Source organism: Chrysochloris asiatica, unplaced genomic scaffold (assembly GCF_000296735.1).
Source record: "Chrysochloris asiatica unplaced genomic scaffold, ChrAsi1.0 scaffold00206, whole genome shotgun sequence".
In the NCBI taxonomy this organism is placed as follows: Eukaryota; Metazoa; Chordata; class Mammalia; order Afrosoricida; family Chrysochloridae; genus Chrysochloris; species Chrysochloris asiatica.
Window position 1 is genome coordinate 2156954 of NW_006408724.1, and position 27542 is coordinate 2184495.

Consider the following 27542-nt stretch of genomic DNA (forward strand, 5'->3'; position numbering starts at 1 on the left):
CTCCACTTGAAAGGATGAGCAGACCAGCCTGGAGCGGCTAGAAGAATAAAAGATACCTCTTGAAAGAAAGACCTGCAGGAAAAATGGAGGCAGATGGGCTGTCACTACAAGAACAAACAAATTGCTTCCCTAGGAAACATCAAGGCAAGTGACCAGGTCCTCTCAACGCAAACCCCCTTCCAAGACTAAGACTCAACAGAAATGCACGCTCTAATTGGTGACCACACATATCGCCGATGGGGGGGAAGTGGGGTAAAGGCAGCAATGAAGCGGCAAGCTAAGCCCTACAATGTTCAGTGGACTTCTGTGGACCCAGTTGCGGACCTGGTTGACAAGCAATGTGAAGAGGCCTGGGGACTCTTGGGCCCAGAGTCAGTGGTGTGGCCACGGAGGACTCGCGAGGAGAGTGGAGCTACCGGCTGACAGGAAGAAAGGACATATGTACAGGAGCGCCTACACTTGCAGATGATACCCACGTGACCTGGACCGGATGACTGGATGATCGGAGCTTAACCAGGAGAAGAAAGGGGGGAGGGGGGGAAGTGAGCTGATACACTCTGATGAACTTGACCTATACCTATGGAGCAGCGACCCAAAAGTGGGAACAAATCCTCACAGCAAGAAACATTCACACCCACACCCACACACAGAGTGGACGGAGAAGGGCAGCTTGGACATTGGACACTCAAATGGGGAGGGGGCTACAAATACAAAGGCAAGAAGTGACTGGCTTACAAGCTTTCAAGAGGGAACCTGATGCTAGGGAGCATGGCGGAAGGCAGAATCTCCAGTAGGTACTATTCAATCTGTCTGGGCGGAGCTGATGAAAGGGGATACAGATGGGTAACTCATGATCCTGTAGTGATTAATGCTTACCAGGAAAGACTGTGAGGGTTGGAAATGCAAAGGTAGAAGTTTTGTAACAAGGAAGGGAGTGATTAATTCTCCAGGATAGGAACGGAGGCCTCCGGGACCATCAATGGAGAAGAGCCGAGAGCGGGACCCTACCCAGAGAAACAGAGATGCCTGAGATGGAGACAGAGATGATGACGTGAAGTGATGAAGCGACTGGGGACTTTGGACCCAGAGAGGGAAAGGGACTGTGGGCCGAAAACTGGGTGGTTGATGATGCATGGAGGGGATTGGAACCATGGCAGGGAGATGATATACGATGTAATGAATGTAAAGCTAAAGTAAACTATCATATAAATCACAATAAAACATTAAAAAAAAAAAAAAGAAAATACTATGCTGAGTGAAAAAAGTTAATCACAAAAAAAAACATATAATGTCATTTCATTTACGTACACCCTCGGAAACCCTGTACAGGGTCACTATGGGTCGGAACCTACTCAACGGCACTTAACAACAACAACAACATCCGATAGAAAGATCTAAAACACAGAAAGTAGATTAGTAGTTGTTAGGAGGTATAAGGTTAGAAGGCTTGTGGGAACAGTGAAAACAAAAGGGTATAGATTTCTTTTGGGGGTGATGATAATGTTCTTAAATTGATTATGGTGATCATTATACAACTTTGTGACAACACCAAAAGTCTTTGAATTGTACATTTTAAATAATTGCACTGTATGTCACATGAGTCCTGGTGTGGCACTGTGGGTCAATGCACCCCCAGACTGCAAAGCTGTTTGAACTGCACGGTTGGTGGCTCTAGCTCATCAGCTGCTCCTTGGAAACCCTATACATGGTCACTATGGGTCAGAATCGACTCGACGGCATTTTAACAACAACAACATGTTACATGAGACACTCCTGGTGTGGTGCTGTAGGATAAGCACAGGACGGCTAACTGCTAGGTTGGCAGTTCAAACCCACCAGCTGCTCCTTAGATACCCTATCCAGGGTTGCTAAGAGTTGGAACTGACTTGACAACAACATGTTGCATGAGCAGTCTGAGGTGGCAATGTAAGATAAACAATGGACTGCTATCCACCAGCCACTTCTTGGAAACCCTATTCAGGGACGCTAAGGGTGGGAACCTACTTGAAGGCACTTAACAACAACAACAACAACAAATTCCTGCCCCAGGAGGGGAGAGGGAAGAGGTGGCTAAGATGATTTTAAGACATGAGTAGAGTTGGCTGCTGCTACCTAGCTTTAGCATAGCGGTTATGAATCGGGCTGTGAACCGCAAGGTCAGCAGTTCAAAACTACCAGCTGTTCCGTGGGAGAAAGATGAAGCTTTCTGCTCCTGTAAAGATTTACAGCTTCAGAAACCCTGTGCAGGGTCGCTATGAGTTGGAACAGACTCCACGGCACATTAACAACAACAACCTCGCTTTGGTCAGCTTCCTGCAGCAGGAATCCAGGTTCTCTGAAGGATTACTTATGTGACAAAGAGAAGTTTTATCACCTGGGTCTAAGAAATGTTAGATAAGACTTCTGGATAATAAAGAAAAACTCACATTCAAGACTGTTCTTGAAAAAAAAAACAATGGAAAAAACTGATTCCAACACTCAAGTTCAAATGCTAGAAGTGATTGATCAGTAAATCATAGAAATTTAGCCACTTAGCCTTTTTATAAAGATCCCTTGGCTCTTTATGAACAGAGTCCTGTCTCCCTTCCCCAAGGTTTACATAAGAAAGATCCACCATTTTGTTTTGTAAAGATTCAAGAAACTGTCAATTTTGCTACCTCTGAAAGTACATCTCAGTCTGTGATTGGAGAGGCTCTTTGACAAATCTCAGGTGTAAACCAATGAGCTCCTTCTTAGCCACGAAAATATCAAATATTTCATAATCACATTCAGAAAATCTCTTGTAAGAAGTAATCGCAGACTCTACACACAGGAATTAACAGAGTACCCAGTACCACACAGCCATGAAAACATTATGTGGTGACTCCAGGGAAAACAATGGCAGTAAAGACTGCTTTGTTGTTGTTGTGGTTAAGTACTGTAGAATCGGTTCCCACTCATAGCAACCTGTATAGGGTGTCCAAGGAGCAGCTGAAGTTTCACTGCCAACTTTGTGGTTAGCAGTCCAGTGCTTATCCTACAGCACTATCAACTGTCCATAAAAGTCCACTCACCCTTTCTTCTTGATCTTCTTGGACTACACCTCCGCTCCCTTGCAGTGAGGTGGAGCCTGAGTTCTAAACAAGACACTACAAGTGGGAAGTGACCACACATTCCTTCTGTGTTCTTCTCCATGCTTCTCAATCCCAGACCTGTGTGATAGCATTTATACAATGGCAAAACTCCCCAAATCTTGAAAGAGGAAGAGCTACTTCTCCATTTCTCACAAACCTTAAGAAGACTGGAATTTGGAAAGCAGAGCTGACAGTAATACTTCTTTACACATACCAGGATGGCTAACATCAAAAAGACAAATGATAAGAAGTGTTGGAGAGTATGTGGAGGAATTGAAGTGTTCATATACTGCTGGGGGTGGCAGAGCCACGGACGGAGAAGGTTAGTGTCTGACTGGCAGAATGGAGAGTCTCCGAGCCATCGGAATAGCTGCTCAGGGCTGTTACAGAAAGGGACACTTCCGTCAGGGTCAACTGTAAAAGTGGCTTAGCCTGCCTCTCATTCCCTGATTTTAAAATTTACTACACAGCTAAAGCTCTAGTGTAGTGGTTACAAATTGGGCTACTAACCTCAGGGTCGGCAGTTCGATACTACCAACTGTTCCACGGGAGAAAGATGAGGCTATTTGCTCCCATAAAGATTTACAGCCTCAGAAACCCTGTGCAGGGTCACTATGAGTCAGAACGAACTCCACGGCACATAACAACAACAGTGGTCAAAACAGTTTGGTACTGGTACAACGAAAGATACATAGCATACATCAATGGAACAGAACTGAGAATCCAGAAATTAACCCATCCACATACAGCCAACTGATTTTCGACAAAGAGCCAAGATACTGCATGGGGAGGAGATAGTCTCTTCAACAGATGGTGCTGGCAGAACTGGAAAGTGATATGCAAAAGACTGAAACAAGATCGTTACCTCACGCCATACACAAAAACCAACTCAGCATAAAGATTTAAATGTGAATCCCAGAGTTATAAAAGCCATCAATGAAAAAACAGGGACAAATCTGAGAGCTTTAATATAGAGCACACACAGACACCAAGCATTGTGAACATTGCACAAACAAAAGACGACAAAATAGATGAGTGGGACATACTCAAAATTAAAAACGTATGTGCATCAAAAGACTTCACCCAAAGAGTAAAAAGGGAACCCACAGAATGGGAAAAAATCTTTTGCAATGATACATCAGACAAGGGACTCCTTTCTAAAATATGCAGGAAACTACAACACCTCTACCAAAAAAGACAAATAACCCCATTAAAAAATAGGCCCAGGACATTAAAAAATGGGTACAGGACATGAACAGACTCTTCACCAAGGAAGAGATTCGGGCAGCCAACAAACATGAAGAAATGTTCATGATCACTAGCCATTGTTGTTGTTACGTGCTGTGCAGTCGAATCCAACTCATAGCGACCCTGAACAGGGTTTCCGAGGCTGTACATCTTTACAGGAGTAGAAAGCCTCATCTTTCTCCCGCGGAACAGCTGGTAGTTTCGAACTGCTGACCTAGCGGTTCACAGCCCAATTCATAACCACTACGCTACCACTAGCCATTACAGAGATGCAAATCAAAACAACAATGAGATTATCATCTCACACCAGCAATAACAGCGAAGTTCAAAAAAGTAGAGGACAAGAAATGATGCAGATATATAGAGACTGAGACCCTCCTACATGCTGGTGGGATTGCAAAACGGTCCAACCTCTCTGGAAAACAGTAGGGCGCTTCCTCAGTAAGTTAGAAATAGAAATACCTTATGATCCAGCAATTCATCTACTTGGTATTTACTCACAAGAAATACGAACCATAACACAAGTAGATATATACATACCAATGTTCACAGCTGCACTATTCATAATAGCAAAAAGATGGAAGACAGCCTAAGTGGCCATCAACAGAAGAATGGATAAACAAACTGTGGTACACACACAATGGAATATTATGCTACCTTGAAGAAAAATAAGGAAGCTGCAAGCCACTGCATAACATGGATGAACCTTGAGGACATTATGTTGAGTGAAATTACTCAGTCATAAAAGGAGAAATACTGCATAGGATCATTACTGTAAAAGCTTAAGAAAAAATACCCACACTAAAAGGGGGGAAAAAAGAGAAAATTCTTTGTTGGTTACCAGGGTGTCGGGGTAGCGTGAGGGGAGGGAGGGGATGGTAGAGCACAGGGTAGGGAATAAATAGACAAACGACAGTTTGGGTGTTGGGGGGTACAATACACAAGAAGGGGATTGGGGAATGGAAGAACAAGGCAGATAGGAGAATAGATAGGCAGGTTTGCATGGGCTAAGTAAGACAGAGGTAAATAGTGATGTATGCTCAACCTTGGAACAACAGGGCTCTAAGAAACAGGGATTGAGACATGGTTTGAATGGGTAAAAGAGGGGAAATAATGTTAAGATGCATGGCTGTCTTTTGAATCTTGGTTTCCCTTGCCTACTATTGTAAAATAGACACTTGAGGGGGAGAGAAAGAAATAACCAGAAACATCACCATAGCAAGCTTGTAAGTCCACCTTCAGCCTATAACTGATTGGAATACCTAAAATGGGGCTACAACGTAAAGGAGGCTTCCTGTGGAGCCTCTGCATTACAAAGGACCATAGGTGGAATCCTGATGCCTAGCCAGAATCTTCTGAGGTGGGAAATTTCCACTTATAAGGACAAGCAGACCAGCCTGGAGCAGCTAGAGGAACAGAAGATACTTCTTCAAAGAAAGACCAGCAAAAATAAAAAATAATGGCAGTCTGATTGACTACTACAAGAACAAGCAAGTTCTTCAGTGGGGAGTCAAGGCAAGCAATCAGGTCCCCGCAGGGCAAACCCCCTTCCAAGACTGACACTTCCAAGACCACATGCCTGAATACACGAGCAGGCATGTGGCCTTGCTGGTGACCATGTTGGTCTACTGATATGGGGAAGTGGGGGAAAAACAACAGTGAAGCTGTGAGCTAAGTCTGACCACGTTCAATAGACTCCTGTCAACCTGGATTGAGACCTGGTTGGTCAGCAGTATAGCCAAGACCTGGGGACTCCTGAGCCTATGGACAAGGACACAGTCACACAGGACTAGAGTGGAGAGTGAAATGTCCAGCTGATATGAAGAGAAAGGAGATGCACAAGAATGCCCATATTTGCAGATAGTACCCATTTGACCTAGCTTCAATGGCTATATGAACAGAACTCCACTAGAGGAAGAAACAAGAGGGAAAAAAGTGTAATCTGCTACAATTTGATGAACTTGACCTATACTTATGAATGTAGTAACTTAAAAGAAGGAACAAATCTTTACAGCAAGGATCATTCCCACCCCCTCTGTACACAGGGTTGACAGGGATGAACAGCTTAGACATTGGCTACCCAAAATGGGAGGTGGGGAACGCAGGAGAGGGGCAACAAAGGCACAAAGTGACTAGCTTACAAGTTTTCAAGAAGGAGCCTAGTTTCAGAGTGTACAGGGGAAGGTAGAATCTCCATTGAGTGGTTTCCAACTTGTCTAGACAGGGCTGGTGAAAGGAGATGGATATAAGACTCTGATGGTTCAGTAGTGAATAACTGCTATCAGGACTGATTGTGAATATTGCAAATGTAAAGGTAGACATTTTGAAACAAAAGGAGGGGAGTGGTTGATCTTGCAGTCCAGGAGCGGAGGGCCCTGGGACCATCAAGGGAGAAAAGCAAAGTGCAGGACCCTATCCAGAGAAGCAGCGACACCAGAGATGGAGGCAGAGATGATGACGTGGAGAGACACAGCAGCTGGGGACTCCAGACCCCAAGAGAGAGGGGCTTTGTGTTGGCGGCCAGGGGACTGACGTGCAGAGTATACCCTTTGGTTGTCTGAATGGTTATATAATATTCCTGAGCGTTTTGGTGTACATCCAAAAGAAAAAAACACAGAGGGATTAGAAGCAAATGCTGCTGAATGATGATGCATGGATGGGACTGTAATCACTGCAATAAAATGAAATACAATAGGATGAATGTAAAGCTGATGTTCTTCCATGTAAACTATCACTCAATTCACAATAAACTCTTAAAAAAAAAAAAAGTGGCTTGCCCTGAACTATTATTAAGAGACACATGAAAAGCATTCAACATGGTATATGAATTCCAGATATTAATACAATTTTTTTTTTTTAATTTCATAGGAGTCCTGGTAGGTGCTATAGTATAAGCACAGAATTGCCAACCTCAAAACCAGCGGTTCAAACTCACCAGCCACTCCTCGGAAACCCTACGCAGGGTTCTCTATAAGTGGGAACAGACTCGGTAGCGCTTAACAACAACCAGAGACATCACTTAGCTCTCACCCGTAATCCCGTAATGAAATCAAACATTAGTAGCTTGATAGTACAATTATACTTTTCCCTTGATTTTCAACTTCCTGCAGAGAAAATGGTAATTACAAATGACTTTCATCTTCTTTCATGAATTTCCTAAGTTGTCTATAATAATCACAATACCTTTTAAAAGCATTATTAAAATATATGCGGAGCTCAAGTATAGATAAATAAGATCAATCAAACAGAACAGACAGATGAGATACAACCCATGAACTTAATATGTGTTAAATGATACCATAAATTTGGGCTGAAAGAAAGAACTTTTTGATTGTTAGTAAAATGACTTCTTTTAGAGAGAACAATAAATTACTACATCCTTTAATACACAAAAACAATTTCCATCTGAGTTCAAGATCCAAACTTGGAAAACTAAACTTTAAACTGTGAACAGTGATTTTGGTCTGTTTAATTCACAGTGTGAGGTGAACAATATAATGTCTGGCATATAGTAGATGCTCAGGAAAATATCTGTTGAGTGAATAATTTAAAGAATAAGAAAGCCATTTTATAATGTCAGTGAAAGGAAGAAGCTATTAAATAAGGACTCCAAAGTACAAATCATAAAAGGTGCTAACTCTGATTACAAGAAAGTTAAATATTTCACTGTGGAATGTTTATTACTGCAATAAAATGAAATACAATAGGATGAACGTAAAGCTGATGTTCTTCCATGTTTTTAACTTAAATGTTTTTAACTTAAAAACGAGGAAAGAGAATTATTTGTAACATAGGAGCCATGAGTGTTGTAAATGGTTAACGTGCTCAGTGGCTAACTAAAAGATTGACAGTTTAAGTTCCTCCAGAGATACAGCTAAAATAAAGGCCTGTTGATCTAGTACCGAAAACCAACCACTGAAAACCCAACAGAGCAGTTCTCCTCTGGCACACACGGGATTGCCATAAATTGGAATTGATTTCATCTTAAGTGGTTCATTTGTAACTCGTACAATGAGGTATTAAGGAGCCAAAATACATAAAAAGCTCTTGTACCCTTCCATATTTTATCTCCAGTATAATATAGAGCACCTTGGAATAAGTAGAGGGTTTTACTTGTAAATTCAGGTTTTTGAGATGCCGTCTGAGTAAGTATGTTTTTGTCTGTGGCTCATCTATGCAACTCGAGTGATAATTTCTTCACCCTGCATTCCCCATGTGTACTGTACAATCCAGGAGGACATTGCTCCAGTGCACTACAAGCTCAGCTGCTACCTATCTGTGGGTGAAGACTTGCGTGTTGTTATGGTGCTGAAGGGGTGCCAGCAGAGATTCTCGGTTACGACAGATCAGAGAGAAAGTATTAGCCAAGGAAACCCCTAAGGATCACACTATTCTCATCTGAAACCAATCATGGTGCTGGCACCAGACAACGTAGTGTTTTGTTCCATTGTACATGGGGTTGTCGTGAATCGGGAACTGCCTAAGTTGCACCTAACAACAATACTATGTTCTGGCTAGAGCAAGAGGCCAAGTTTTCAGCTGCTATAATACAGTTTCTGGTAGCGTAGTGGTTGCGAATCAAGCTGCAAACTGCAAGGTCAGCAGTTCGAAACTACCAGCTGTTCCATAGGAGAAAGATGAGGCTTTCTGCTCCCATAAAGATTTACAGCCTCGGAAACCCTGTACAGGGTCGCTATGAGTCAGAACTGACTCCACGGCACATAACAACAACATAATATGGTTTCTGACCTAAAGTAAGATTTCAGCTGGCTCACTGGTTTCATGGCTTTATCTCTTTTGCTGCATGTTCCTTTTTCTCTTGGGACTGGTATAAGTATTATCTGTCAGAAGTTCTTCAAAGCCACATCATCTCTGGTCAAAGTAGTAGGCCATGGACAAGCCCTAGGAAGCTTCAGAGCTCAAAGCTGCCCAAGAAGTAGATGGCCAGTATAGAAAGGAGATGATAAAGGTCAGCCAAGGCGCTAGGTGGCAGTAACTACTGAAGCGGAGCTTTGGGCTGAGGTCCCTACAGGGCCAGCCCGCAGTTTAAATATTTATATGTGCAGAAGAGAGTAGCTGGCTCTGGGAAGTGACTGAACACACGAACTGGGTTCAACATACGCCTGGCTCAAGTAAAGCTTCCCTTTGCTAGTTTCTGGTCTACACTTTATGAAGCAATCCTCTTTCTTAGATGTTCAGTTTCTAATTTGTTTTTTGTTCAATCAAATCCTTCCAGCACCTGCCCTGAGATCAGAAGAACTGAATGGTGCCAGGCTACCATTACTGAATTTTTTGGTCAACGATTCTGTAAAAGAACCCTTAGTAAATAAGGGGGGGGGGGGGATGCAAAATAGAATTTGAAATTCTCCTGAGCTTTTTTGGAGCCATGGAGGATGGATGAACCCCTGAAATGACTGTCAAGAGATAATATTTAAATCTTAAATCAAAATATCCCTGAAGTCATCTTGAAATCAAACAACAGTTTGAATTAAGTAGCAAAGAATGTCTGCCTTGAGCACTATGCTCTTTTAAGATCTACCTATACCTACTAGCGGTTCCACAGGAGAAAGAAGAGGCGTTCTGCTCCCGTAAAGATTTACAGTCTTGGAAACCCTGTGCAGGGTCACTATGAGTCAGAACCGACTCCACGGTACTTAACAACAACAACATACGAAATCTGGTAGTGTAGTGGCTACGAATCAGGCTGCTAAACTCATGGTCAGCAGTTCAAAAGTACCAGCTGTCCCATGGGAGAAAGTTGAGGCGTTCTGCTCCCATAAAGATTCACAGCCTCGGAAAGCCTATGCAGGGTCACTATGAGTCGGAACTGACTCTGCGGCACATAACAACAACAACATGCTATGGGTTGGAATTGACTCAATGGCACTTAACAATAACAATACAAGATCAAACCAGTAACAGTAACTCAAAGGGTCAGACAGAAACCCGATGGGGCAGTGAGTTTATGTTAATTAGGGTGGGACAACTCAGAAAAGGATGGGGATGGTTGCACAACTCAGCCAAAGTCACTGAACTGCACATACAGCAACAGTTGAATTAGTATGTTCTGCTGTGTATATTCGCAACAACAGCAACAAATACATAAAATAATATCTATACGTTAAGTCCTTCCAGTTCCAATCGCCACCAAGTTGACTGGGACCCATGGTGATTCCATCTGGTGTCAGAATAGATATGTGCTTCATAGGATTTCCAATGGCCAGTTTTTTTCAAAGCAGACCAGCAGACCTTTCTTCCAATGCACCTCTGGGTACTGATTGAAACCTCTAACCTTTCAGCTGTTGTTTTTGTTATTGAGTGCCGTCGAATTAGTTCAGACCCATAGTGAACCTGTATAGGGTTTCCGAGGAGCAGCTGGTGAGCTTGAACCACTGACCTTGCAGTTCAAATTGACTTTGCAGTTTGACACATTAACCCACAGCACCACACCAGGACTCCAGTCACCAAGTATGTCAAATGTTTGCACTAGCCAGGGACTCCATTCAAATCCTTACCAAATGCTAAATGTGAAAATGCATGTCCTATCTCACTAGCCTTCTCTTTATAAGATTACCTCATTATTACCAAGCAATTTTGGTGCCAACTTCACCTAAAAACCCAATTCTGGCCAGAGTTAATATTAAATTATACTTATAGTAAGTAAAATGGTATCATACGCAATGGCCAGAAACTAGCATAGTGTGAGGTTTAGTTTGTGAAGTAAGACCTATATAATGATAGTCTGAGTTCAGAATAGAGGAGGAAATATTTTAAATACTTAAAATAAAATTAATCTATCTTCAAGACTATTATATATCATTGAAAGACTAAAAACAAATTGTTCAGCCATTCAACACGTTTCTTCAATTCTTTCTTTGATGCACCATAATGCCAAACTATTCCTAAAGATGAAATAATAAATAAGTAGAAAAACTAAATTTTTAAAAAGATTTGAGGAAGTTGGCAGGGAATATCCTCCATGAGGAGTCCTGGTGTGGCACTGTGGGTTACTGCACTGGACTGCAGTCAGTTTGAACTGCAAAGCTGGTGGTTCAAGCTCACATGTTGCTCCTCGGAAACCCTATACAGGGTTGCTGTGGGTCGGAATCGACTCGACGGCACTTCACAACAATCCTCCATGACCCACTGCCATCCTGTCGGTTCCTATTTATAAACGATCCTGTAAGACAGACTATAACTGCTCAGTAGGATTTCCAAAACTAAATCTTTACCGGAGCAGACAAGTTTCGTCTTTCTCCCTCGGAGCAGTTGGTGGGTTTGAATTGATGACCTTGGAATTACCAGTCCAGTGCTTGACTCACTGTGCCACTAGAGCTCCTTACATCCTCCACAAGAGTATAAATCAGTGAAAAAAGTACTCAATTCTCACAGCCCTTTCTGACCCAGAATCTTATTTATATGCACGAGCTCCTGTTTTTATGACTTTTCCCCATTTCTGGATCTTTCAGAGTTTAGTAAATGAAGACAATAAGTCAAAGAATTCTCTCCTCTTTCCCTGTGAAATTCATTTCAATATTTTACTACCATTGTTAGATTTAATAAATTAATGCGTATCAGCAAGGTTAATGATTTGAGGTACGTTTCCACAACATATTTGTATTTCTCAATTCCCTTGCATATCAAATTTTCATTTTTTTTACTTCTTCGTTTACATATCATCCACCACTCATCCATCAATTTGTCATACTGTGGTGGCTTGTGAGTTTCTGTGATTCTGGAAGCTATGCCACCAGTATTTTAAATACCAGCAGGGTCACCCATGGTGGACAGGTTTCAGATAAGCTTCCAGAAAAGACAGACTAGAAAGAAGAAGAGATAAACTACTTCTAAATATTTCGTCACTAAAAACCTTATGAATAGCAGAGAAACACTGTCAGATATAGCACTGGAAAATGAGCTCCTCAGGTTGGAAAGCACTGAAAATGCAACTGGGGAAAAGCTGCCTCCTCAAAGTAGAGTTGACCATGATGATACAAATGGAGTAAAGCCCGTGAGAGAAAAGCCCGAGGAACCTTCATTTGCTGATGGGGCACAACTCAAAATGAAGAGAACAGCTGCAAACATCCATTAATAATCAGAACATGGAATGCATGAAGTATAAATCTAGGAAAATTGGAAGTTGTCAAAAATGAAATGGAACACATAAACATTGATATTTTGTGCATTAGTGAGCTGAAATGGACTGGTTTTGGCCATTTTGAATCTGACAACCACATGGTTCACTATGCCAGGAATGACAAATAGAAGAAGAATGGTGTTGTCAAAAGAACATATCCATTCTCAAAAGAACATATCCAGATCAGTCATGAGGTACAATGCTCTCTGTGATAGGATAATATCCATGCGTATCCATGCGCCTACAGGGAAGCCCAGTTAATACCATTATTATTCAAATTTACACACAAACCACTAAAGCCAATGAGGATGAAATAGAAGAATTCTACCAAATTATTTCAATTTGAAACTGATCAAACATGCAATCAAGATGTATTGATTATTAGTGGTGATTGGAATGCAAAGGCTGGGAGAAAAGAGTTGTAGGAAAATGTGGCCTTGATGATAGAAATGATGCTGGAGATTGCATGATAGAATTCTGGAAAATCAACAATTTGCTCATTTCAAATACCTTCTTTAGACAGCATAAGAGACGATCATGCACATGGACCTCACCAAATGGAACATAGAAATCATATAGTCTACATCTGCAGAAAGAGATGATGGAAAAGCTCCACATCATCAGTCAAAACATGGCTAGGGGCAGACTGTGGAACAGACATCAATTGCTCATATGCAAATTAAGACTGCAGCTGAAGAAAATGAAAACAAGCCCAAGAGAGACAAACTATGACCTTGAATATATCCCACCTGAATGTAGAGATCATCTGAAGAACAGATTTAATACACTAAACACTAAAGACCGAAGACCAGAAGAGTTGTGGAATGACATCAAGAACATCATACGTGAAGAGAGCAAAAAGTCATTAAGAAGACAAGAAAGAAGGAAAAGGTCAAAATGGATGTCAGAAGAGACTCTGAAACTTGCTCTGCAGTGTTGAGATGCTAAAGCAAATGGGAGAAATGATGAGGTCCAAGAGCTGAACAGAAAATTTCAGACATCAGCTCGAGAAGATAAAGTAAAATATTACAACAAAATGTGCAAAGATCTGGAATCAGAAAACATAAAAGGAAGAACACTCAGCATTTCTCAAACTGGGGGAACTGAAGAAAAAAATTTAAGCCTCGACTTTCATTATGTGGTTACGAATCGGGCTGCGAACCTTAAGGTCAGTGGTTCGAAACTACCAGCCGCTCCGCGGGAGAAAGATGAGGCTTTTCTACTCCCGTAAGGATTTACACCCTCGGAAACCCTGTACAGGGTCGCTATGGGTCGGAACCGACTCGAAGGCACTTAACAACAACAACAACAACTGGGCAAATTATTGAATGATGCAGAAAGCATTAAAACAAGATGGAAGGAATACACAGAGTCACTTTACCAAAAGTTAATGGTTGATGTTCAACAGTTTCAAGAGGTAGCATATGATCAAGAGCCAATGATACTGAAGGAAGAAGTCCAAGGTGCATTGAAGAAATTGGAGAAGAACAAGGCACCAGGAATTGATGCAATAAAAATTGAAATCCTTCAAGAAAGTGAGGTGGCACTAGAGGCACTCACTCATCTCTGCCAAGAAATTTGGAAGACAATTATCTGATTGGAAGAGATTCGTATTTGTACCCATTCCAAAGAGAGGTGACCCAATGGAATGCGGAAACCATCGGACAATATCTCTCATAACCCATGTGAGTAAAGTTTTACTAAAGGTAATACAGAAACAGCTGCAAGCATACACTGACAGAGAACTTCCAGAGGTTCATGCCGGATTCAGACGAGGATGGGGAATGAGGGATATCACTGCTGACGTCAGATGGGTCTTGGCTGAAAGCACAGAATACCAGAAAGATGCTTAGCTGTGCTTTACTTGCCATGCAAAGACCTTTGGTTGTGTGGATCATGCCAAGCTATGGACAACACTTCAAAGTATGAGTATTCCAGAACACTTAATTGTGCTCATGAGGAATCTGTACATGGACCAAGAGGCAACTGTTTGAACAGAACATGGGAACACTGAATGGTTTAAAATTAAGAAAGGTGTGCGACAGGGCTGTATTCTTTTCACCATACTTATTCAACCTGTATGCTAAGCAAATAATCTGAGAAGCTGTGTTATATGAGAAAGAATGTGGCATCAGGATTGTAGGAAGACTCATTAACAACCTGAAATATACAGATGATACAACCATGCTGGCTTAAAGTGAAGAGGACTTAAAACATTTACTAATGAAGATCAAAGAGCACAGTCTCGGTACAGATTGCATCTCAATGCAAAGACAACAAAAATCCTCACCACTGGACCAATACACAACATTCTTATCAATGGAGAAAAGATTGAAATTGTCAAGAACTTCATTCTTCTTGGATCTACTATCAACACTCATGGAAGCAGCAGTCAAGAAATCAAATGACATATTGCATTAGGCAAATCTGCTGCACAAGACCTTTTTAAAGTGTTGAAAAGCAAAGATGTCAGCTTGAGGAGTGACCCAAGGGTGCCTGATTCAAGCCATGGTATTTTCAATAACCTCATATGCATGTGAAAGATAGACAGTGAATAAGGAAGACCATAGAAGAATTGATGCTTTTCAGTTAAGGTGTTGGAGGAGAATATTAAAAGTGCCATGGGCTGCCAAAAGAACAAACAGATCTGTGTTGGAAGAAGTGCAGCCAGAGTGTTCCTTGGAGGCCGGGATGGCCAAACTTCGTCTCTCATACTTCGGACATATTGTCAGGCGGGACCAGTTGCTGGAGAAGGATATAATGTTTGGTAAGGTGGAGGATCAGAGAAAAAGAGGAAGACCCCCAGCGAGATGGTTTGGCAAAGTGGCAGCATCAATGGGCTCAAGCATGGCAACAATTGTGAGGTTGGCCCAGGACCGGCGGTGTTTCATTCTGTTGTGCATATAGTTTCTATGAGTCGGTACTGACTCGATGGCACCTAATAACAACAACAACACAGATCATGGGACTAATTAATTCTTTCGTAAGATTCATGGTTCCATATTTGAATGAAATCTTTGTGGCTTACAGGATATGGCAATATACTATGTTTTGTTTTGTTTTTTTCCTAGAGAACTTTTGTGAAGGGACAAGATTTGTGTGGTACAGCCAGAAAACTACACTGCTCTCTTACATGGGTTGTTGCTGTTGTTGCTATGTGCCGTGGAGTCAGTTCCGACCCATAGCGACCCTGCACAGGGTTTCCGAGGCTGTAAATCTTTACGGGAGCAGAACACCTCATCTTTCTCCCGCAGAGCCGCTGGAAGTTTTGAACTGTTGACCGTGACGTTGGCAGCCCGATTCGTAACCACTATGCTACCAGAGCTCCTTCTTACATGGGTTAACCTTCTGAAAAGAGCAAGGAAGGTACATTAATAAAAGGCAGCTGTCAAATCCTAAATAGCACCAGATCCGTGGCTTATGAGGGAAAATGGAATTCAGCAGATGGAGGCACAGAAAACAGGGAGTTGCAGATGACAGTGGAAAGAAAAACAAGTTAGAAAAATTGCAATAGCCCAACTCAGGGCAGAAAGACTGGGGAATGAGAATGTGCCTAGGAGCAGAGACACAAGGAAATGAGAGAAAGAAGGAGAGAAACACATTTCCTATGGACAAAGTCAAGGGTCCCGGGGCAAGATGGTGAGATACACACACAAATGAAATGACACTTTGCACCAGAAATTACAAAGGTAAACCTGGAGCCCTCCAACATAAAAGGCTATACACTACCCAAATCCAGAAGGGAGCTCAAGGTCCATTTTGGGGTGAGAGAGGAAAGAAAAAAAAAAAGCACTGGGACACCCCAAAGCTCAGAGGTATTGCCCTTAAGAAAAGGAAGAAGTGGCAGTGTCTAGAAGGGGCAGCTTAGAGCTGGGGAAAGAAGGAAAGACCGGGACCTCTCTCTTGCCAAAATTTGTTTCCCTTTACCCTTTGGGCAGTGACCAAACCAAAACAAACTCACTGCCACTGAGTTACGACTCATACTGACCCTGTAGGACAGACGTAGACCTGCTCTTTAGGGTTTCTGAGATTGTAACTCTTTATAGGAGAGCAGAACCTCATCTTTCTCCCAAAAGGTGGCTGGGGGGTTTAAACTGCCAACCTTGCAGTTAGCAGCCAAATGCTTAACCCACTGCACCACCAAGACACTGACCTAAGGAGAGTACCCCTCCCAATGCACTTAGTCTAAGGTCTCCCTCAGGTCCTGTGGATGCACCATTCTTGTCCAGGACAACATTGTTGCTGTTGTTGAGTGCTGCGCCGTGGAGTCAGTTCTGACTCATAATGACCCTGTATAAGGTTTACCGAGGATTGACAACAGGGCCACACCAGGACAACGCAGGCCTTTGTTAAAGGTAAATGGATCATTACAAGCAGCTGCTTCCATTTACAGGTGAAGACATTGATCCTCAGGTTAATGGGCTACTTCAACATCAAACTGAGAGTAACAGAAATGTCCTGCCTCCTGACTTGCAAATCATTCCAAGCACCAACACTGTCTCCCTGTCATCATTGTTGCTGTTAAATGCCATCAAGTCGGTTCCACCTCATAGTGATCCACAATGACCCTGTATACGGTTTCCGAGGAGCGGCTGGTGGGTTTAAACCGCCAATCTTGCAGTTAGCAGTCTGTGCTTATCCTACATCGCCACACTGTCTCCCTAGAACTTGTTAAATAAGATTTAAAAATATTTACTAAGAAATATTTTGGGGAAGTGTTATACCAGGATATTAATTTCAACTTTATTAACTTGAAGAACAGACATTAAGAAGGGTGGGTGCAAATGGTTTAGCACTCTACTATCCAAAAGGGTGGTATAGTTCAAACCCACAGAGAGGCTGTGGGCTGAAAGCCTTCCCAGTAACACAAATAATCTATTAACACACTTATTTTGCAAGCCATATGCATTATATACTGCAACCACATAAAGGCTGCATTTCTATTATGAGATAAACTGCAAGGCCAGCTTGACAAATTTCCCTTCCTTTTTTTTAAGAATGTTCCTTACGCTGGATTCACATTATCTTGAAATGACTGGTAGCTGCAGCTGTGGACCTCAATCAACTCTGGTACTTAACAAACAATTCAACTTTTTCTTGTTAATACCATTATGTTTCCCTGTTTCTTGGGAGTACTTCTAGCATCAATCACTATTGTTGTTAAGTGCCGTTGAGTCGGTTCCAATTCATAGCAACCCTGTACAGGGTTTCCGAGGAACGGCTGGTAGATTTGAACTGCCGACCTTGCAGTTCGCAATCCTGTGCTTATCTTACAGTGTCACACTACTGCAGCTCTATTTACAATAGTCAGGAGGTGGAAACAATCCAAGTGTCCATAAACAGATGAATGGATGAACAATGTGACACAGATGTATAACGAAATTTGTTTTCTTGTTAGTTGCCATCAAGTCAGTTCTGACTCACACACGTAAACACAACAAAGCGAAACACTGCCCACACTCGTGCCACTCTCACAACTGCTCTTACACTTGAGCCTATTGTTACTGCCACTGCCACCATGCCAATCCACCTTGTTAGGGGTCTTCCTCTTTTTCGCTGACCCTTTACTTTACAAAGCATAATTTCCTTCTCCAGGGTCTGGTCCCTCCTGAAAACATGTCTGAAGCATGAGACACAAAGACTCTCATCCTGGCTTCTAAGGAGCATTCTAGCTGTACTTCTTCCATCACAAATTTGTTTTTCTGGCAGTCCGTGGTACCTTCAATATTCTTCTTCAATACTACAACTCAAATGCATCAATTCTTCTCCAGTCTTTCTTATTCACTAACTTTCATATGCACATGAGGCTACTGAAAGTACCATGGCTTGGGTCAGGCGTACCGTAAGTTCTCAGACTGGTATTTGTGTTCTTGAACACTTTAAACAGGTCTTGTGCAGGAGATATGCCTAATTAGAAATATTATTGTTCAGAGCCGTTGAGTCAGTTCTGACTCATAGTGACCCTGTATAGAGTTTCCGAGGAGCCTCTAGTGGGTTTGAACTGCCAGCCTTCTGATTCACACAGTCCAGTGCTGATCCAACAATGCCACAACAGGATTAATCAAAAGAAATGAAGTTCTAATATATCAATATACAGGCTATCACATGAACGAACCTTGAAAACATCATGCTAAGTAAAATAAATCAGACACAAAAGGACACATTGTTATCATCTCACATGAAATATCTACAACAGGAAAATGCAGAGAAATGAAAGGTGGTAATCTATAGACACATACGGTAGAATAACCAGGAGAAAACTAGATTATATAATATCATGACACATCAAAAAAAGACATTTATGGGGTAATATGTGTGGTGCTGTGGGTTAATGCACTGGACTGCAAGGTCAGTTTGAACTGCAAGGTCGGTGGATCACACTCACCAGCCATTCCTAGGAAACCCTATACAGGGTCTGAACCCACTTAACAGTGCTTAACTACAACAACTACATGAATAGTATATTTGCATTTTTATAAATATATACAAAGGGGCTTCAACAAGTTCATGGAAAAATTCCATCCTGTTTTCATTCCATTTTTTAAGGAGCTTTTTAAAGCCCCCTAAATAGAAAAATGTTTCCATGAACATATGAAGGGTAGTACCTGTTTGCATGACAATATATTCTGAATATTCAACATTGAAAACAAAGTGTTTCAACAAAAAGAATTACCAATAAAAACAAACTTCATTTGGAGAGAAAAAAGAACTCTGGTTACATGGGTGCTTCCTTCCGTTTCCCTAAGATGTTAACAAATACTCAAAGAGTAAAGAAGACCAAATCCACCCCAATAATAATAATAATAAAAACTAAAGGAAGAAAATGGAAAATCATTCTATTAACTGAAATCACCCTGGTTCTCTGGGAAAGCAGCACCAGTGTGCACAACCAAGGAAATAAACAAGTCTGCAGCTCCCTGGTTTGTGCGCGTTTTTAAGCTGGTAATAGGAGCCCAATGTCTTAAAAGCGAAACTGTAAAGTTAAAAGCCTAATTCTGTTTGTGATCCCAACCAAGTGACTTATGCACTGGATGGATAGTCAGCCGATGCTGGGATACTCATATCAAGTAGACGCCTTTGAGTATTATCCTCGTCTTCCCAGAGATCTTTTCCTTGTTTAATACCAGACTCCTGAGGCCTCTATTGCTTCTTTCATGAAAATGGCTTTGTAGAACCCTGAATGATCACAAAGCTTGGGAGAGGGGGGTGAAGGGAGATAGCACATGGGAAGAGTATGGTGATGCGTACTAGTATATAAGGCGAAAGGTGGGGCAGAAACCCTGGGTGGAGCAAACAGTTAACGCATTCAGCTAATGTACTTATCTTCAGCTGCTAACCAAAAGGTTGGAGATCCCTGGAAGAAAGGTCTGGCAATCTACTTCCAAAAGTTGAGTCACTCAAAACCCTAAAGAACAGTTTTACTCTGAATACATGCGTGGTTTCCATGAATCAGTTGGAGTCAACTGGAGGGCCACTAGAAAAAGATGGGACAAATAGAGAATTCCAACCACAAAAGAGATACCACTGCCTGAAAGAAGTATGCAAGACAAATATCTTAAGGTGCTGTAGGTCAGCGCTGGACTGTGAACCATAAGGTCAGCAGTTCAAACCCATCAGCAGCTCCTCAGAAACCCTATACAGGGTCGCTATGAATCAGAATTGACTCAACAGCACTTAACAACAACATAATCAATAGGCAGCATTTTTTAAACAAGTAAATATATTTTTTTAATTTGTTGACATTTAGTATGCCCCAGACACTGGTAAATTCTGGCTCCATAGGTTGGCAATGTATCACCCAAACCACAACATAAATCAATCAATAATAATAAATCATAAAGGCAAAAGAAAAATAAAGACGAAAAAGCTAATAATATATCTTTCCATTTTGATTTTTACAGCTGGTAACAGATCAAATTTCAGAAAGGGCAGCTTTGTATCCTTAAATTTTTCTGTAGCAAGAAAAATCTACTGAAAGCTTTAAGTTTTTAAATTTCCCTCTTCTCCCCCCACCCCCCATTCCATACAGAAGGGAACACTTACAGTTGATCCCAACCACATACAGACAGGCAGAAGTAACAATGTATCATATCAAACAAAAGAGAACTTCATTTTTTCCCCCTAAATTGGGGGTGGAGGAAGAGAGTTTATGTTCATCTTTGTCAAAAGAATTCAGAAATCTTACGTCTTCACCAAATAATGAGATCTTTACATTTTCTAAGGAAGAAAAAATCTTCACATTATCTGGGGATAACCCTAAAATACAAAAATTATTGAAAATCCACCTCAGGGTATAATTTAATAAACTGTCTGCAAAGGGCAAATTCGTATTTGTTTTATAACCTGCATAAATATTCTTAGTTGTTGTTAGGTGCCATCGAGTCGATTCTGACTCATAGTGACTTACAACAGAAGAAAACACTGCCCAATCTTGCGCCATCCTCACAGTAAAATTCTTAGTTGTTGTTAAGCGCCGTCGAGTTGGTTCTGACTCACAGCGACCCTATATAGGGCTTCTGAGAAGCAGCTGGTGGGTTTAAACTGCCAAGCTTCTGGTTCACAGCTGCCTCTTATTCTAAGACAGTAAATACTGAAAAAAGTTCTCTTAGTGCAAACAGGATGAAAAAACTCAATTTGTCTTAGAACTATGTTTTCTGAAAGTCAGAAGAGATTTTTTTGCCCATCTTAACCACTTATGTAAGGCCAAATGTCTGATTCAATTTCCAAAAGTAGACAACAACTATATTTAATATGCAGTCATGGTGTGGTGCTGTAGGACAAGCACTGGACTGCTAACCACAAGGTCAGAGGTTCAAACCCACTTTATGTGCCTCGGAAACCCTATACAGGGTCACTATGAGTCAGAAGTGACTTCACAGCACTTAGTAACATCATGTTTAATTTGGAGAAATATGCTAAATAAGAGCTAATGATTACGACAAAATGTATTATGCAAATTGAGAAGAAGCGTATCAAATGGGGCAAGGATAAGAAGGCAAGAGTTTAATTGACAATGTATGTGGTCCTCAATGGTGTCTCTACGTCCTTTCCTTTCAGAAGAAGTGAACAGAAGGCATGTACCTGGCCAAAGGAACACATCAAGGCTGGGAGGAGTATGAGATCCTTGAAAAGCAACCTAACTGCAAACTTGTGAGTTTATCCTCTAGAGGTAACCTCTTTAGTGGAATCCTGGTGCGGTGCTCTTCCAAACTCTTATGTTGTTGTTTTAAGCGCCATCAAGTCAGTTCGAACTTAGTGACCCTGTATAAGGCTTCCAAGAAGCGGCTGGTGGGCTTGAACCACCAGTCCTGTGGCTTGCAGTCCAGCGCTGATCCTGCAGTGCCACATGAGGAAACTATACAGGGTTGCTATTAGAATCAACAACAGCAACCTCTTGTACTGGACCTGCAAGGTCAGTTTGAACTACAAGGTCAGTGGTTCAAATTCACCAGCTGCTCTTCAGAAACCCTGTTCAGGGTCACTATGAGTCAGAACCAGGAATCCTGATGTAGCACTGTGGGTTAACATGCTGGACTGCAAAGTCAGTCTGAACTGCAAGGTCGTGTGGTTCAAGTTCACCAGCCGCTCTTCAGAAACCCTAAATACCATCGCTATGAGTCAGAACTGACTGGACAGCATTTAACAAGAACAGCAACAACATGACTCAGAACCGGACTCAATGGCACTTAACAAGTGCCACCTGTAGCCTGGATGTGGCACTGTAGGATAAGCACTGGACTGTAAGTTCGGTCTGAACCACAAGCTCATTCATCACTTGCTTCTTGGTGGTGGTGTGCCGTGGAGTCGGTTCCGACTCATAGCGACCCTGAACAGGGTTTCCGAGGCTGTAAATCTTTACGGTGGGAGCAGAAAGCCTCATCTTTCTCCTGCGGAATGGCTGGTAGTTTTGAACTGCTGACCTTGAAGTTTGCAGCTCAATTCGTAACCACTATGCTACCAGAGCTCCTTAGAAACCCTACATAGACAACAGCGTGAGCCTGAACGACTGGACAGCACTTAACAACAACAACAACAACACTGCTATCTACTCTTCCCACAGCAAGTCTATGTAGGGCTTCAGAGACTGAATCTTTCCAGACGCTAACAGCCTCATCTTTCTCCCCAGAAGCACCAACCCCATAGTTAGCAGCTCAATGCTGACCCCACAGCACCACCAGGGCATCCTTCTTTAGTATGACTACCACCCATAAGAGAACATTTTGAGCAATTTGGATAATTTTTCATAATTCATATAGAAAGCTAGACTAAAGTTAATTTATCTATGTGTTGTTATTGTTGTTAAGTGTCGTCTAGTTGGTTCCAACTCATAGCGACCCTGTATAGGGTTTCCAAGGAGCAGCTGGTAAGCTTGAACCACATACCTTGCAGTCCACACTAACTTTGCAGTCCAGCACACTTACCACAAATAACAATATAAACAGTATTACTTTGTTGTTTTTGTTACTGTTAAGTGCTCATAGAGACCCTGTATAGAGAGGGTTTCTGTGGATGGACTGGTAGGTTTGAGCCACCAAGCTTGCAGTTAGCAAGTCCGGTGCTTATCCCACAACACCACACCAGGACCCTTTGTTGGTGTTGTTAAGTGCTGTCAAGTTGGCACTGACTCACAGTTACCCTGTATAGGGTTTCCAAGGAATGGCTGGTGGGTTTAAACCTCTGATTTTGTGTTTAGCAGTCCAGTGCTTACCCTACAGCACCACACCAGGACCCTTACAATACTGAAATTGCTTGAAAGTTTTCAAGCTCTCTCAAAGACCTACTTACAGTGAAATTGATAACATTGTAAATTGGGAATCACTCTACAGTACCCAAGAGCAATTGTAAACCAGGTGTGTTAAAGCTAATTATCTAAAGGATCATTTTAGACAATCTGTTTTTAGCCTAGTTCTAATTGCTGTATGAGAGGGCTTCAAAAAGTTTCATATTTTTTTAAATTCCATTTTTCCACAAAATGTTTGAAGTCCCCTAGTAAATAGTTCAAAACAATAAAACTATACTTTCTTTTTTTCTTTTTTTTAAAAAAACACACTCTCACTTGTTAGGAATCCTGGTGCAGCGGCTATGGGTTAATGCACCAGACTGCAAAGCCGTTTGAACTGCAAGGTCCGGTGGTTCAAGCTCACCAGCTGCCCCTTGGAAACCCTATACAGGGTCGCTATGGGACAGAATTGACTCGATGGCACTTAACAACAACAACAACAGCAACAACACTTATTAAAACTGGCAATTGGCAATCCCTTCCTGTTCCTATGTTTTTTGATTCATAAAAAATCCTAGTGGTATGCCACTTTCAACTGGGAGGGACCAAAGTTAAACAGCACATTTCTCATGAAAAATAAGATACAAAAACAGTGAGATTCAAGTACTTAAAATACTTAAGCTACTGATTTTAATTCAACATAAAAACCGCTATTCAATTAAACATTCATGGACTCTGTGCATGAGCCACAAACAAAGAAGATTCTATGAAAATAGAGACAAACACACACACACACACACACACACACAGAGTAAATATTTAAATTTGTGCAAAATTTTAATCTAAATTGAGTGTTTTCCTTTTACTAGAGGCTCTAGTTTCAATTTAATAGGTCTAAAAACACCAGTAAATAACACTGTACTCAACTTGTGGAGGCAAATTAATTTTCAGGCCACAAGGGTCTCATTTAGCATCTTACTGACTTGTGCGCTGACCACTACCCTAGCGGCCTCAAAGTGATAATTCACCTTTATAAGCTAAGGCGTTTCCTTCAAAAGCTCATTGTTATTTATTTAAATTAGTAGAGAATGAAGAGGCCAAGTATAGACAAGAGGAACCTTTCAAATTTTAACATTTATAAACTTGAGCTACTTTAAAGAAAATCTAGGTTACTAAGAAGCAATTACACCTCAGTATGTGGCATATATTGTCTAAATTCAAATCCAAAAGAGCAACCAAACAAGAGCCAGCAACTTGGATATCTACTAAATCTCTAGATTTTAAAAGACTACAATAAATCCATTTTTTCAATTTTCTTTCCCACTAGAAACTGGTATCACATCATCTGCTCTTGTTTAAAACATTTCAGTCCACTGGGCATTTGTAAATTTTGATTAACTATGCTAACATGTAATTAATGTGCTGATGTACAAAACTGAATAGGGCATCATGATGTCTTTGGGTGCTAATCCGGGAATTTCGCACAGCCAATGGTAAGGTTTCAGGGGGCAGGCTGGGATCAATGAAGTACCACAGAGGAGTATCACATTTTTACACAAACAACACTAGCGTTAAACCAGCCTTACACAGTTTACTATGCACCCCTTGTGCATTTGTTTCTTATATACGGTGTGTGTTATATACACCAGCACTTTGTTTACCCAGCATTTGTGAAAAGACAGTATTTCTTTGTGCCCTGGATATTTCTGACTGTGTGAGCAAAGTCCTACCCAAGCCCCCAACCTAGAATAGAACAAGAGAAGAACCATACACAGAAATCACAGTAGCAGTGCTCACCTGGAAGATAACAGACAGTTGTTACTGTTAAGTACCTTCAAGTGGGTTATTTGGGCAGTCCATCACATTTCCAACTGGCCCCTTTTCTAGCAATAGTGTTATTGTTTCAAAAACATTTAAATTTAGCTACCTCTCATAGGCAAATTTCTATCACTATACAAACAGAACTAAGTCTCATATGTCTGCAGCATTTCCCTTCCTCAGATTTAAAAAAAAAAAATCTGGATTTGAATTATAGCATTCAGTACTTGCAGCTGCCACTAAAATACATACTTGCTGAAAAATTAAAAAAAAAAAAAAAACTCAGAAAAGGGAGATAAATGTAGTCAGCTTTCTGTTTCTTGATCTCTCATTTAATATTTTATAACACACTACAGCTTTGTAAGAATTCCTTTCTTAAATAAGTGTAGGCATTAAATAGTATACAAATGCTTAACACTTTAAATGATCAGTCATCTAAAGAATCCTTTACATGAACTGAATAAATAAGGCATCTGTGACTAAGGCCTTCCTGTCATGTTTTAAGCTGACCCAGTTCAATATCAGTCACCATGATTCACAAAATCTCACTTCTAAGAGACAGCAATGAATGTTCTGTACCAGCGCATGTTTTGAATCCAGCAGGGTAAAGGGGTAATGCCAGTCTTTATTAAAAAGACCCTGTTGCCTCTAAAAACAGAACTTCAATAAAACCCTTAACCTGAAGCAATCTCTTCTCCAAGAGGAAAAGAGCAAATCTAATCTGAGGAGAAAAGGGGGCAACCGAAAAGGGCTAAGTGTTAAAATGCTTGGTGTATTTTGCTTTTGGAGCTCAAACACCGACTGGTCAGGTCTGTGGGAACTGACCACTAGACTAAGCTATGAAGCTACTCGCCTAGGTCACCTTTCCCCCAAAAAACAGATTGGCCTATAAAATAAACAGTAACACCCATAAGGAATGTGCTCCGTAGAATAGGAGATCAAACGGACCAGATTTGCCAAACAGCAATGAGGGACATGAAAACTGGAGGGATGGAAATGAAGGCAAGGTGGAAATGAGAAGGTGCTGACACATTGCTGGGATATCAATTAATGTCATGGAACAATTTGTGCATAAATTATTGAATGAAAAACTAATTTGCTGCCTAAACTTGCGCCCAAAACACAATAGAATACTCAGAAGAAAAAAAGAGAAAAGAAATAAAAAGAGAGACTAAGCTATGAGTGCTTAATTCAGAGGGTCGGATCTGCTGTAGATACCTCTTACAAAACCGAACCGCTGAGGGGCCCAGGGAGGTACACCCCTCCACCAGGCATTTCTGCTAAGCGCTCTCGAGCCCGAGGGCTTCTCTCAGGGCGGGGCTGCACCTCCAGCTCGGCGCCCCCAACCCGCCTCGCCGTGGGGCGGGGGCCGCAGCCCAGAAAGACATAACTTTCCGCTGTTCACAGCAGACAGCAACGAGACGGACTAGCGGCTAACTGCAAAACCACTCCCCACCATGGGCTAGTTAGTCTCGCATCTTTTTTGTTGTGGCTGGGGGTGGGAGGAAGAGAGGATCAGAAAGCACAAGGAGAGGATGACAAGGAGCAGAGGGCGACTACCTACAAACGAGCTGCGGCTGGCAGTGGAGCGGGGCGGTTGGCAAAGGATGGGGGTTGCCCATAAAGAAGGGTTTCGTGACTCTAATCGGCTCCCACTGTGAGAGTCACATGCTGGGAACGGCAGCAAATCACACCCACGGGGCTGGGGCCGGCCAGCGGGGATGGGGCGACGGCTGGGCAGGGACGCGCGGCAGGTGACCTTCCTGGGAGGCCGAAAGCATCGGGCACCCGACAGCAACGTCGCCGGTCCTCCACTGGGACCCCTCGCCTCCCCGCCCACCTAGGGCCTCATTTCCACCGCGCGGTTTCCCATCCGAGCTGCGCGATCCGGATCTCACAATGGTCGGAGAATTGGAACGAAACCAATGCCTGTTCCGTCGTCCGCCTCCTCCCCCGGCCGGCTCAACCAGTCTCGGAGCTGCCCGAGAGCACCGCGTGGGCTCGGGGGTCCTCACGGGCCGAAGCCACCGCAGAGCGGCCGCGCCCGCAGGACCTAGAGCCCGAGTGGGAGCCGCGACACGCGCGTGGCCCCCGCGCCCTGTCGCGTCCACTGGCCGCCCTCCTACCCTTTGGCGTGCTCGGTCTCTTCCTCATTGTCCCCGTCTATCCCACACGTGTCCTGGTCGTCCAGCTCCAGGCTCTGCTGGCTGGCCGCAGACTCGCTGTCCTCCGCCATCGCGGCGGCGCGGACTAGGGAAGGCGGCGCGCGAGCGAGCTAGGAGGCCGGCGCTCCGAGCCGCGGGCGTGGAGGGGCCGGCGCGGCGGCAGCGGCGGCGGCGGTGCGAGCAGCTCCCTCTAGCTGCCGCCCTCCATGCTCCTCCGCGTCTGGAACCGCCGCGCCCGTCCAGCTCCGCCTGGAGCCCGCCCACTTGGACCGGGGAGGACCCTGGACTGGGGGCGGAGAGGAGGCGGGGGCGTAGCGGGAGGTCGTGGGAGTCCGAGGGGA

General features: G+C 42.5%; 1 protein-coding gene across 1 annotated transcript in view; it reads right to left on the reverse strand.

The window, feature by feature from the left end:
- The window catches only part of NMT2 (N-myristoyltransferase 2), a 69580-nt gene extending 42308 nt beyond the window's left edge, over positions 1 to 27272 (reverse strand). Inside the window, exon 1 of the mRNA XM_006872603.1 lies at positions 27163 to 27272. Within this exon, the coding sequence (XP_006872665.1) occupies positions 27163 to 27272 (110 nt within the window). The remainder of the gene's footprint in view (positions 1 to 27162) is intronic.
- Between the last annotated feature and the right edge of the window lie 270 nt (positions 27273 to 27542).